At 41.7% G+C, this 14,410-nt stretch overlaps 1 protein-coding gene across 2 annotated transcripts in view; it reads right to left on the bottom strand.

Annotated features, from left to right (window-relative positions):
- Positions 1 to 14,410, bottom strand: part of LOC142501025 (EF-hand calcium-binding domain-containing protein 6-like) — a 153,806-nt gene that overhangs the window by 16,280 nt on the left and 123,116 nt on the right. For both annotated transcript variants that reach the window (XM_075610271.1, XM_075610279.1), the window contains exon 16: positions 13,242 to 13,485. In XM_075610271.1, the coding sequence (XP_075466386.1) occupies positions 13,242 to 13,485 (244 nt within the window). The remainder of the gene's footprint in view (positions 1 to 13,241; positions 13,486 to 14,410) is intronic.

Genomic DNA, 14,410 nt, shown 5'->3' with positions numbered 1-14,410 from the left:
AAGAAACTGTTCTGCGTTTATTGTAATTGTATGTCCTTGTAATCTTTTTCTGTAATCTAAAGCACTGTATTTTTATATATACTGTATCAAAACATGTAATATGTAATTCTTTGGGGCTCTGGATGAACTGTTGCACGCTTTATAGAGAATATATATATTTCGGACACATTTTGCTACAACAGATTTTTGTGTGTTAAGTGCATATTTTTTTCTTTAATAAACAGGGACCGTAGACTGGTATATTTATATATATATATAAAAAATTAAAATATATATATATATATAAAGCAGAAAATAGCCGTGTTAGTCCAGTTGCGATAGTGCAGAATAAATGAGTTCTTCAGTATTAGGTGATAACTTTTTTATTGGACTAACAATTTATGTCATAAGGCAAGCTTTTGAGAGTTATCCTCTCATCTTCAGGTCAGCAATACTGATATACAGTACAAAGCCATTGAATCCTTTGTATATGAGTATTGCTGACCTGAAGAAGAGAGGATAACTCTCGAAAGCTTGTCCTATGACATAAATTGTTAGTCCAATAAAAAAGGTATCACCTAATACTGAAGAACTCATTTATTCTGCACTATATATATATATATATATATATATATATATATATATATATATATAGATATATATAGATATATGTACTGTATATATATATATATATATATATTGTGACAAACGCCCCTCTTTTGTAGTGCTGACGTCTGTCTGGGTTCTTCCCGACACAGTCTTCTAGGGTTATTTAATACAAAAACAGGATCATGCAAAGTATTAAGCTGCTTAACTCAGGCTTCTGCCTGCTTTATTTTCATCCAAGTAAGGTACTGCAGCTTTAACATGTGTAGGTTAGAGGTACTCAGATACTTTCATTCAGCAGTTCACTCATTTCATTGTTACAGTATTTCCCACACTGTTATTTCAAGTAAAAAGAAACCAAACTATATAAACAAAATCCTATCCCTTTCAGGGATCTAACTACACATCAAAATCAGTCTCTCTAACAGCTGCTGGCCAACTAAACTGGTTCCCCAGCTTAAAACAATGCTCTCTCATTTAGGGTCACAAGATACAGCACAGTCTTTTAGCAACAGCAGTAACCATTTGTTTGTCTTATCTGTTTGGGGTGTCCAGGCAAATCCTCTGGTACTGTGATACGTGGAGAGGCCGTCAACCTCGATACTGGATGCAGGAGAGTAGCGACACCCCCAGCCCCCAGGCTCCAAGGAGAGAGAGTGAAATGCAAAACCTCTCTGCTCTAAATACCTGTGCATGTGATTAGAAGAGCAGGTGAGGGAGAACTAGAGCCATTGTAATCTGTGCTCTGGATTTTCCATCCAGCTGCCTGAGTTAATGGGAAGCTGTGGAACGGATCATTTTTAGCTATTCCTGCACTTTCTGCTCTAAAATGGGGCAGAAAGCTGCCTAACATCTTTGGACTATGTCACATATCCCCCTCCCCAGCTCACACCTACTGGGGTGAGCGGCCATGGACCTCACTGGGGTGAGCGTCCTACCTGAAATACTTGAGCTAACTCCTCAGTACAATATTAAGTATTCACATGATACGAATACAGTATGAACTTCATTATAAATTTACCAACCGAAAAGGGCATTTATTTTTTTTTCCATATTGTAAGCTACCAATATTTTTTCTCTTATACTACAGCCTTGTAATCTTAAGGGCCATCAACCCTGTATATTAATTTGTAGTTTAGCTACATTTTCAACACAGAGAACCAATATAACATTGTAATATTGACAAAATGCTTATTTGCATAGTTAAGTGTCCGTGACATAGTCCACACGTGTAATAAAAAAAAATAAATCGGTCAGTTCCCCCCAAACATTTATTTTTTTTTTTTTTTTTTTGACTTCCAGTCTATTGCATCCTTTGACTTTATTTCATAGCCCGCTGCAACCTGCAAATGACTGGACTGTTTCTTTAGCTTCTGAAGAGACCCTTGGACCAGATTCTCCTTGGCTCCACAGTGTGGTCCAGATTGGTGAGATATGGAACTATTCAGGCGCCATGTTAACCTTCGTTGTTTTTTCTTTTCAATCTTTGATTTCCCTTTTGTGGCCATTACCAGGCCTTTGGGTTTTGGAGACCTAGTTGCCTCTGTACAAACGTAGTCCATATTAACCATGTCATCAGGATCTGTCAACAAGTTTGTGTTTTCAGGAACTGCCACCCACTTGGCTAAAACATCTTCTGTGTTGTCCTGGGTGTGTCCACTAGTTTGATAATCTTCTGGACAACGTAAATGAAATTGAGGATCTGGATTTTTGAATTCCAGATCAGGGAGTATATTCTCAGGAGGGTGCCTATCTGTTTCTGGAATAACAGAAGCACAATCAAAGTCAATTCTTTCTCCTTCCTCTTTGTCATCAGTGAGGGCATTGAGTTTACTTTCCCTGGTCTCCTTTTGTGACCGTGTCTCTTTTAGCCTTGGAATCTCTTTCTCCAACTTCATCTTTATAGCAAATCGTAATTTTGCAACAGCATTGAAGATACACGTATAGGAACGTACAGCTTGCTTGGTTAGGAGGTAGGATTGATAGCCCGACTGAACCACTTTAGCCGCTTCTCCCATGTCCGTCATCTGTTTCAGAGCGAGGTTTAACTCTGTTTCATTTTCTCTATTCTTGACCTGCAGCTGCAGGTGCTCCTTCCGGGTCTTGTCCAGCTCCAGCTGCAGCCGGGCCCCCTCATTTGCCGTGTGGTCCAGCTGCTTGTAGATATCGGCCATCTCGCTTTTATAGCGCAGTGTCAGGCAAACCACCTGACGGACGGACACCTCCTCTCTCTTGGCGCACTGTATCTCGCGCTCAGCCATCTGCTTCTGCAGCTCTTCAACCTGATCGTGCCAGACCTCCCTCAGGGTCTTCACCTCTTTCTGGTGCTTGCTCTGGGTTTGCATCAGCGCCTCCATTTTTTGGAGCTCTGCAGTTTGTGTCGCCTGGATCGCCGCTGATTCTGTATTCTGCAGTGCTTCCTGCATTTCTAACTTTTCCTGAATCAATTGCTTCTCCACTTTTTCTGCTTGGTGAAGCTTCTCATCACTTTCACTGATCTGGTCAGTCAAGTCTGAATTTTTCTGTGTCAGACTTACATTCTCTCTTTTTACAGTCTCTAAATTACTCAGGGTATTCTCATAGGTTTTCTTCAATGTACACAGCTCTGTGCTGCGAGCGTAGACCTCATGGCGTGAGAGTTCCAGCTCTGCTTTAAGCGCGCTAGCCTCTTGCCGAGAAACCCCCAACTCTGTGATGAAGTTTTGCACATCTTTCTGGGACATCTCATAGCATAGTTTCCAGTCAGTTCTTGTTTTCTTTGATTCGCTTGGCTCTCTGCCTATGGTGGTAGCAGTAGCCTTTGTCATCTCTAGGCGTGTCGTCATTCCTGGGATGATTGCGCCAGGCCCTATGGGCTGTTGCTCATCTCGGCGCCTTTCTGACGCATGTCCTGACAGCGCAGGTTCAAGTGGCTCGGTCACTTCCCCTGTGACTTGAGGAACAGTTTTCTTTCTTTTTGCTTTATTAGCTCCAGAGATATCAGTGGTCCTGGGCACACACTCACTGTTATCAGCTTCCACATCTTGCTTGCACTCACAGGGCGTTGCTTGCTTTTGCAGCTGTTTGTCTTTGAAAATTTTGGGGCACACATCTTCCATGTGACCTACTTCACGACAGGCCCAGCATACTAAATTCATCTGTAGGTACGGCTCTCCTCCAGGGTCGTGATCATAGTATGGCCTGAAGGGACACTGTTTTGTATGGTTACGTACATTACACAACAAACATTTCACGTCGGCCATTTTAGAAACCCGGCAGGGACAATTGCTAGCTGCAATTTCACTCACTTCAGCAACTTACATACAGCACTTGCTAGCTGCAAATTCACTCACTTCAGCAAAAGGCATTAGCTTTACAAACAGCACTTGCTAGATGCAAAAAAAATTTTTTTCTTCAGCAAAACATTTTGGTTTTTCTGTTTGGGTTCAGGGTGCTATTGCATCCACACTTCGCACATTCTCTGTGTACGCTAGAAGCACAACTGATATACACAGTGGAACAGACTTCACTCATAGCATCTGTATTTTACTTCAGCTGGACGGCCATTTTAAACCCCCGCATTTATTTGCAAACCCACAGACTTTAGTGTCTGCCCGCATTCTCCACCATATGTGACAAACGCCCCTCTTTTGTAGTGCTGACGTCTGTCTGGGTTCTTCCCGACACAGTCTTCTAGGGTTATTTAATACAAAAACAGGATCATGCAAAGTATTAAGCTGCTTAACTCAGGCTTCTGCCTGCTTTATTTTCATCCAAGTAAGGTACTGCAGCTTTAACATGTGTAGGTTAGAGGTACTCAGATACTTTCATTCAGCAGTTCACTCATTTCATTGTTACAGTATTTCCCACACTGTTATTTCAAGTAAAAAGAAACCAAACTATATAAACAAAATCCTATCCCTTTCAGGTATCTAACTACACATCAAAATCAGTCTCTCTAACAGCTGCTGGCCAACTAAACTGGTTCCCCAGCTTAAAACAATGCTCTCTCATTTAGGGTCACAAGATACAGCACAGTCTTTTAGCAACAGCAGTAACCATTTGTTTGTCTTATCTGTTTGGGGTGTCCAGGCAAATCCTCTGGTACTGTGATACGTGGAGAGGCCGTCAACCTCGATACTGGATGCAGGAGAGTAGCGACACCCCCAGCCCCCAGGCTCCAAGGAGAGAGAGTGAAATGCAAAACCTCTCTGCTCTAAATACCTGTGCATGTGATTAGAAGAGCAGGTGAGGGAGAACTAGAGCCATTGTAATCTGTGCTCTGGATTTTCCATCCAGCTGCCTGAGTTAATGGGAAGCTGTGGAACGGATCATTTTTAGCTATTCCTGCACTTTCTGCTCTAAAATGGGGCAGAAAGCTGCCTAACATCTTTGGACTATGTCACAATATATATATATATAGTGCAGAATAAATGAGTTCTTCAGTATTAGGTGATACCTTTTTTATATATATATATAACAAAAAGCAGCAGCCAGCACTCCAAGCAACAAATGTAAAGTCAAGGTGCATGCTCCATAGAAATCAATATAGAAACCCTGTCTTCCCATAAGAGAAGGCACAAAAGCAGCAACACTCAGATATAGCAAAAAGACATGTATTAGCAGTGACAAACAGCACACTATAAACCCAACGTTTCGGTCCTGGCAGGACCTTCCTCGGGGGTGGCACACCCCTGAGGAAGGTCCTGCCAGGACCGAAACGTTGGGTTTATAGTGTGCTGTTTTGTCACTGCTAATACATGTCTTTTTGCTATATCTGAGTGATGCTGCTTTTGTGCCTTCTCTTATGGGAAGACAGGGTTTCTATATATAGCAATGCGTTACTCAAAATGGCGTCGGATAGCGAAGCGTCATAAAGCGAAACCCGTTTTCCCATAGGAACACTGTTTAAATCAAACGTTCCGTTCCTGAAGGCATTTTTAATGCTAAAATACACAGAGAATGTTACTCAAGCAATAAGATATGCAGCACACACACAGATTATGATGGAAACATTATATTTATTGATTCCAGAACTGTAAAATAAAACTATAAAAATAAAACTATGCTGTATTCTGTACAGAAATGTACATGAGCAAAAAAAAACACATCAATTATTGGAGGAAGATGATTGGGGGGGGGGGGATCTTCAACAGACAACAGACTTTTTGGAGGTGATGTAGGTGGAGTTGAAGGTTTCGGCCTCTTGAAGAATCTCTTCATTTAAGTCTGAACAGATCCTTTCATTTTCTGCGTGTAGATCTCTCTATAGCAGCTGATTTGGTTAGACACCCCACGACTGACTGTTGAACTCCGTTCAATGTTAGGGTCATTGTCCTCAAATACGGCCAGTGCGCTATCAATGTGCTTGAATGCCGCAGCCAATATTTTGCTTGACAATGATTTACGTGGCTGTGGCTGTGCCACATCAGCAGATTGGTGGGCCTCCTCTTCAGCAATTTTTTGCTCTTCTAATTGCATGAGGTCTTCATTGCTCAACTCGTTAGAATGTGAGGCGAGCAACTCCTCAATATCCTTGGTTTCCACCTCCAAGTTGAGATTTCTGGCCATTTGCACAACAGTTTCTGTAACTTCTGCAACAGTCTCTGTAAGGCCTTGGACATCAGACACAAAATCAGGGCACAAATTACGCCAAACTCCATTTAAATTGGATTGTTTCACCTCATTTCATGCCTCTCCGATGTTTCTCACTGCATGGAGAATGTTGTAACCCTTCCAAAATTCTTTTAAGGTTGGACCACCTTCCACATCGGTTGCTCTGATGGCCTGGGCAAATGTTCGCCTAAGATAGTAGGCCTTGAAGGAAGCGATAACCCCCTGGTCCATCGACTGTATAAATGAGGTGGTGTTGGGGGGCATGAACACCACCTATGACGTTTGGATGATGGTCATCCAGGTACACGGGATGGCCAGGAGCATTGTCCAGGAGCAGCAATGCTTTGAAATCGAGGTTCTGGTTCATGCAATATAATTGCACAGCCGGAATAAATTGATGCTGGAACCAGTCCTCAAAAAGGCTCCCTGTTACCCATGCCTTACGGTTGGACTTCCAAATCACTGGAAGTGTGCTCTTTGCATAACCCTTGAATGCCCTAGGGTTTTCTGCATGATAAACAAGCAAAGGTTTCAGCTTGAAATCACCTGCAGCATTTGATCCAAGCAGAAGAGTCAGCCTGTCCTTTGCAACTTTAAACCCGGGCATAGATTTTTCCTTTTTTGAAATGTAGCTTCTACTGGGCATTTTCTTCCAGTAGAGCCCAGTCTCATCAACATTGAACACTTGACGTGCGCAATAGCCACCGTCCTCTATAATTTTGGCCAATGTAACAGGGAAGGTTTTAGCTGCCTCCTCATCCGCACTAGCAGCTTCCCCGGTCACTTTAATGTTATGCAAGTTTGCCCTCTCTTTAAACCGCATAAACCAGCCCTTACTTGCAGTGAACGTTTCCTCAGTGGTCCCTTCTCCATGCTGTTGCTTAATGTCCTCATACAGACTCAAAGTCTTGGCCTGAATTAAGGCTAAACTAATGGGCACATGACGCTGGGATTGATCTTCCAGCCATATGATGAGGAGTTTTTCTACCTCAGCAATATGCCCAGCACATTGCCTTATTGTTGTACCTTGCATAGGTGCTGAGCCCTTGATCTGTTCCCAGATTCTTGCCTTGTCTTTGATTATTGTCACAATAGTTGTGCGAGGTATATCCAAGGCACGTCCAATTTCTGTGTTCGTCTCTCCTTTCTCAGAGCGCTTTATTATGTTTTGCTTGGTCTCCAAAGTTATAGATTTTCTATTCCTTTTTGGAGTAACAGCACTTTTCTTTTTGCTTTGATCAGCCATGGTTTAGGGCCTAAAATACACCACCAAACCTTCACACAGACTGTTCAGAATGATTTCCCTAGCCTGCAGCCGTCTGGTTGTTCATTTGTAGCAATTTTTTAAAGCGCCGTAAGAGCGTCGGATAAGCCGTTCGGGCATCGTAAAACGGGCCATAGGGATGCATTGACTAGCGTCGGATAAGCCGTTCGTCGTAAAACAAAACGTCGTAAAACGAGGACCGCCTGTATATAAAAATGACACAAAGAGTAGCGCTAATGAGTGTGAGTGTAAAAGAGTGATTAGATAAGGTATGCTAAAGATATGAGTGATATAAATAAGCTAAATTGTGAAAGTGCACTCAAAATCAACAATGATATTAATGAATAAATCAATCAAACCAATCACGTGAAATAAACAGATGAATAGTCCAGTTCAGAAAACAGTCCGTATGAAGGAGGAAAAGCTTCTTTTGTGATCCTGCCTGATCACAAACACCTACAAAAAAAAACAAAAGAAGAGAAGCGCCAGCTCCATAGCATAATACTGTAAAAATAGGAAACTTTATTCAAACATGGAGAGTCATCAGGACCTACCTCACATGGTGGGTAAAAAACACAATCGTTTGAGACAATCTGTAATTGCAAGTAGATGCCGGTGTGATAGACAGACAGTGGGCCAAGGACGTAGGGTCAAATAAACCAGGTGTTAGAGATGGTAAAAGTCATTGCTAAGTCTCTCACAGTCACCATAGGTACCTCTCAGTGGAGCCAATCCCAGAATTTCCTGGTGATTGCGTGTCAGACCTCAGTCCTGGGCAAACCCCGCCTGTCGTCCGTGCATCACTGCGTGCTGACGTCACACGTCCTACGCGTTTCGTCACAGTTAGTGACTTTCTCTGAGATCTGACACGCAATCACCAGGAAATACTACACATCCCGGCTACTTCTCTCCGCTTTCTATTCCTCCTGGTGTCGCCATTGCTTGCGGCTGGCAAATCATAGTACAGGCTGCCTGGATACTTTGTGGAGAGCCTGATCGAGGAGGCAGTTCCTGTACCAGGGGCACATTGCAAAGTGCACTACATAGCTGGTGGGAGCAGATTTGTGGTGCAGCTGGGATTGGCTCCACTGAGAGGTACCTTTGGTGACTGTGAGAGACTTATCAATGACTTTTTACCATCTCTAATACCTGGTTTATTTGACCCTATGTCCTTGGCCCCTTGGTCTGTCTATCACACCGGCATCTACCTGCAATTACAGATTGTCCCAAATGATTGTGTTTATTACCCACCATGTGAGGTAGGTCCTGATGACTACTCCATGTTTGAATAAAGTTTCCCATTTTTACAGTATTATGCTCTGGAGCTGGCACTTCTCTTCTTTTGTTTTATATATAAAATGGAAACAGCCGTGATAGTCCAGTTGCGAATAAATGAGTTCTTCAGTATTAGGTGATACCTTTTTTATTTGGTCTAACAATTTATGTCATAGGACAAGCTTTCGAGAGTTTTCCTCTCTTCCTCAGGTCAGCAATACAGATATACAAAAGTTTCTGTGACTTAGACAGGGATTGGGGAAAAAAAAATGAAAGAATAAAGAACAGGCAGGCACTGGAGGGGTGTTAAAACAGAGATAAGGAAGGTGAGAATTAGGGATGGGGGGGCTGTACATCCACGGCAGCACAGAGGGGGAAGAGGATGCTGGGGGAAAGGTATAGGATGGCACAATAGCAGGGAGGACCATTACAACAAATTCTGATAGTGTGTGAGAAACCCCATGTCTGCATTAAGTTCACTTGTTTTGGTGTCAAAGAGTCTTATCATTCTGAGCGCAAATGTTTTCCGTTCTTGGGTGCGTTTGAACATTCCATTGAGGATTTTGATTTTTAAATCATTTATGGAATGATCTGGCTGTGAGAAATGATGTTCAACAGGTGAGCAGTATCTTCCTTCTTCGTGGTGGAGTATTGGGTGTCTGTGCATATTCATTCTGCCTTGTAGTTTTTGGCTGGTTTCTCCAATGTAGCATCCTTGGTCACATTTGTTGCATTGAAACATATACACTACATTCCTGGATGTGCAGCTGTATGATCCTTTAACATTGAATGTTCCATTGTTGTGACTGGCTGTGGGATCTTGGCATATATGTTTGCAGAGTTTGCAACGTGTGTTGTTGCACGGTTTTGAGCCATTATCTGTGTCTTTAAGTTCGTTGTGAAGTTTTCTGTTGACTAATTTCTGTTTGAGGTTTGGTCGTTGCCGGAACGCAAGAATGGGAGGTTTGGGAAAGATTTCTTTTAATGTCGCATCCTCTGTCAGCATGGGTTGCAGATCTTTGATTATTTTTCGTATGCCCTCTAGGGTAGGGTTGAATGTGGTCACTAGTGGTATGCGTGCGGTAGGTTCTCTCTGTCTGTATTGTAGCAGGTGTTCTCGTGGGGCTTTTAGTGCAGATGTAATAGTTCTGGCAATGGTCTTAGGTTTGTATCCCTTCTGTCTGAACAATTCGGTCAGGGTTGTGAGATGCCTGTTTCTATCTTCAGTGTCAGAGCATATGCGGTGGTATCTTATAGCCTGGCTGTGTATGATACCTTGTTTTGTGTGATTGGGATGGAAGCTTGTGTTGTGGAGGTAACTGCATCTGTCTGTTGGTTTCTTGTATACAGATGTGCGTAGTTTGCCATCTTTCAGTGTTACTGTTGTGCCTAGAAAGTTTACTAGGTTTGCAGAGTAATCCATTTTGAGTTTAATTGATGGATGGAATGAGTTTATGGACCCGTGGAATTGTTTTAGGTTTCCTTCACCCTCTGTCCATTTTATAAATAGGACATGAATGTATCTGTAGTATTTGTACGGTTTGTGGGGGCATGTAGTTAGGAATCGTTGTTCAAGATTTGCCATGAAAAGATTGGCATATTGCCATCTTGGTACCCATTGCAGGCCCCAGTGTGTGTGTGTATATATATATATATATATATATATATATATATATATATATATATATATATTATACATGTTTGCATATTCCTTGGGTGGTGGCAGAGGATAGATATGATTGCAATCAAGTAATGGGTTAATATTAACAACTTGAAAGTACATTGCGGAGGAGAAAGGTGAGTTGGCTAGTTTAGCCGTGTCTATGAACCCTGGTTACATATCTAAGTCACGTGCTCACAAGTGTGCTGTTCGTGACAGATGGTATATTGGGATTGGTTGAGGGTAGATATTATTAATTTGAGGGACCTTTGCGGAAGATGAAAAGTGGGCCAGCTACAGAGCTGTGTATTAACTCATGTCCCATATGTATGCCACATGCTCACAGGTGCGCCGTACGTGACACACACCTTCAACAAGAAAAGTGCCCCTCCTTCTGCCTGGTCTACTGGTAGAGAATGGGCAAAGGATGAAAAGCAGAATGTAAGTGTAAAGTTAGTGTGGTGGCACCAGAGGGTGGGTATATGTAACAGCACTACTTTTTCATTTACAATCCCAGAGTACCACTACTTTTTCATTTACATTCCCAGAGTACCACTACTTTTTCATTTACATTCCCATAGTACCACTACTTTTTCATTTACAATCCCAGAGTACCACTACTTTTTCATTTACATTCCCAGAGTACCACTACTTTTTCATTGACAATCCCAGAGTACCACTACTTTTTCATTTACATTCCCAGAGTACCACTACTTTTTCATTTACAATCCCAGAGTACCACTACTTTTTCATTTACATTCCCAGAGTACCACTACTTTTTCATTTACATTCCCAGAGTACCACTACTTTTTCATTTACAATCCCAGAGTACCACTACTTTTTCATTTACAATCCCAGAGTACCACTACTTTTTCATTTACAATCCCAGAGTACCACTACTTTTTCATTTATAATCCCAGAGTACCACTACTTTTTCATTTACATTCCCAGAGTACCACTACTTTTTCATTGACACACTAATGGTTCCAATTTCTATGAAATGAATGAAAGTTTGAATTATTTTAGGGAAGCTGCCCCATTCCTTTCTGCTTTACCAAGAATAAATATTGTACACGTCTTTCTGAAATATGGTTAGAATAACTTTTCCCCAATGTTACATTTAGATGTTATTTCAGGCCCTGTACCCCTACTTTTTTTTTTTTAAAGCAACTCTGACCAGTTTTTCATATTAACAACAAACATGATTTACTTTAAAGATAATGACATTTTGAAACCAATGAAATTGTTCAGCTGTTCATTAAATGTTTATTTTTTTGTGAGATAACTGGCATTTCTCCTTTAAAGCAGCACTGGGTAGAAGAAGCATTATCATTACGTTTCAATCTTTAATGCTGCACTGATTCTGGCGGCCCCAAAAACAAGACATCTTTGTGCCAGAGTATTTAACACTACTAATAATGAATTCTTATATAGAGCTGACAGTGTACACAGCCCTGTATATGGAATTGTTACAGGTATGGCAAGTCCGTGCCTCAAATAGCGTAGAATAGTTTAATTGTGGGAGATAGAGTGACCTGCACAAGGCCACAAGAAGAGCTACTGCTACCGGATTTCCCACTGCGTTCACACCCTTCAAAGGCAGTGTTCTTACCAATAAAGGGTAAATTCTATATACTCCAAAGAGGCAGACGAGGCGTTATCAGCCGAATATCCCAATTGACTTCAATGAGGATTTTTGGCCGGAAACAGCTCAAGTAACCACTACGGATTACACAGAACGTACTCCTAAACGCCTCATTCAGTAAGGTAGAAAACAGGGTTGCGGATTTCCAGAAAGCATGGCTACGGATAGAGTGAAGCTATTCCTGTAATGTCAGTGTTATGTTACTATTGACTATTCTTAGGCAAATGTAAGGAACATTTTTAACACTTTAACACATTTAGCATGGTTTTTTTGGTCAGATGTGGATATCACCAGCTCTGATCTATTGGGCCAATATTCAAGTGTGCACTTGCCCTCGAGTCACAAAAGAGCGATCCGCTGAATGTTGCCAGAATCAGCGAAATCTGCTATTAAAGTCAATGGCGGATGTCGCCAATTTGGGCGTGGGCAGCAGATTGCGCTTAGATGACTCTGGGGAAATGCATCTTCCCTAGTAAAATATTTAAATAAACAAATAAAAACTTGGTTATTCCTAAATTCACTGAATTTCCCTAAGGAGATGGTTGAAATACAATGTTATAGATGTAAGAGTCCTACTGGTGCAACCCATTTGCACAAGTCAGTCTGAGAGTGCTCCTGTCATGCATTGGCTACTTCTGGACTCAGGTGGCTCACAGAAACTTCCTACTGTCTGTGAGAAGTTATCACCTCCAGACCACCTAATGATGGGAGATGGGGGCAGGAAAGCTGGAAATAAGGGTATATTACACCAGCCTAATTTTAGAGGACTATCACTTTATGATAAATGTACTGTACACTGCTGATAGAGTCAAGGAAGCTACTGTATGGCTCAAGGTAACACATATTGGCTATTAACTTCATGCTAAAAGTGCCATTTTTATACTGTGTGTTTTAGCATCAATATATCAGGGCCCTTTACATTCAGTTGCCCCAAATTGGGAGTATCAATAAGGAGTCAGGGTGAAGTTAATAAACACATTTTGTGGCAGGATTTAGATATGGGTCATAGGTCGTGGCAACATTTAATGAGAGTTCTTCATAGATCTAATAGCATGTATCTTTTTAAATACATGTTTTTGTGATTTGTACATATGCATGTGCCTGCATTAATGCTCACTTCATACTGTAAAGTACTAATTATGCTTTCAAGGCTATGTAACAATGGAACAAAAATACAATGCCGCATATTTGCTTCTGTATCACATAAGCATTACTACCTTCGCCCGGACATTATCCACCAGTATGTCAGAGTCACAGTTCAGCTTTTTAGATCGAATCTTAAAATCCCCATCTCCTTTCTTTGGGGGGCTGATCTTTGCATTGGGAAAACAGGCAGATTTTGGGGAGTATCCAAAATGTCTCACAAACTCCAAGTAATCCAGTGTCTTGTCTTGGTTTGTGATAAAGGTGTTCCAGACTCTGCGGATTTCGCCTCGGGTGACTTCTGGCTGGATATCAAACCTTTTTGAATAAAAAACATGAAACTTGATCAGCTATCTGCCTGTTAATTAGCCTTCCATTAGTCTTTTAGGCCGAGATCCACCAAGCCCTATTAACCCTTTGAGTGCCGAAGGGGCCTCGGGGTCAGTCAGAATGCCATGGCTCCTCCGGCACTTGCCATCACGTGACTACATTGCAAAACCCACGACATACAGTAGTAGCTACGTCCAAGGCCACTCCAATAGTTAAATCAGGGCTCATAATGTGACGTTAACTAAAACAAGAAAGGATGTTGTGTCCTGACTTGGTAACCAAAATAATGGCACTCCCACGATTATTTACTACTTACAACAAAGTCTTTTCAATTAGATTCACCATTAAACCCCCCCCCCCATCAATGTTACAAGGGTGATACTGGCCCTAGGCGCCAATCTTCTGTACAGCTATGTATCACTCTTAATAACCATTATCGTGGTAGTGCCTTACATCTATTTGTGTTGCCTATGATATTGGCCCACTAAGCAGCATGTAACGTGAACACAATCCAGAAGGACTACTGAGGCCTTACTATGAGTGCTACTCCTCTTTTTGATATTGTAGTTGTTTCCTGACTTAACATAGTATCCTGAAAGCCAATTATATTACAAAGAAAACCTGCTCTTCTACATCGTATTAGCACAGGCGTAACGTCACGTTATTCTAGGGTTGTCTTCCAATAACGTGACGTTAAGTACGTCGTAGCATTATTCTGATCCAGACCCTGAAGTGGAAAGAAAGAAGAGAGGAGAGGAAATTAACACCAGGAAATAATCCTACGGAAATTATGCCCGAGCTGTTTCAGCCATTCAGGACCTGCAAACGTCCTATTTCAGTGGTTGGAGGTTAGTAACGCCAAGTTTTGGTATGATCTAAGCCAGAGGTGCGCAAACTTTTTAAGTTGCGCACC

Source organism: Ascaphus truei, chromosome 1 (assembly GCF_040206685.1).
Source record: "Ascaphus truei isolate aAscTru1 chromosome 1, aAscTru1.hap1, whole genome shotgun sequence".
Classification (NCBI taxonomy): domain Eukaryota; kingdom Metazoa; phylum Chordata; class Amphibia; order Anura; family Ascaphidae; genus Ascaphus; species Ascaphus truei.
This window is presented reverse-complemented; position numbering and strand designations above follow the sequence as displayed.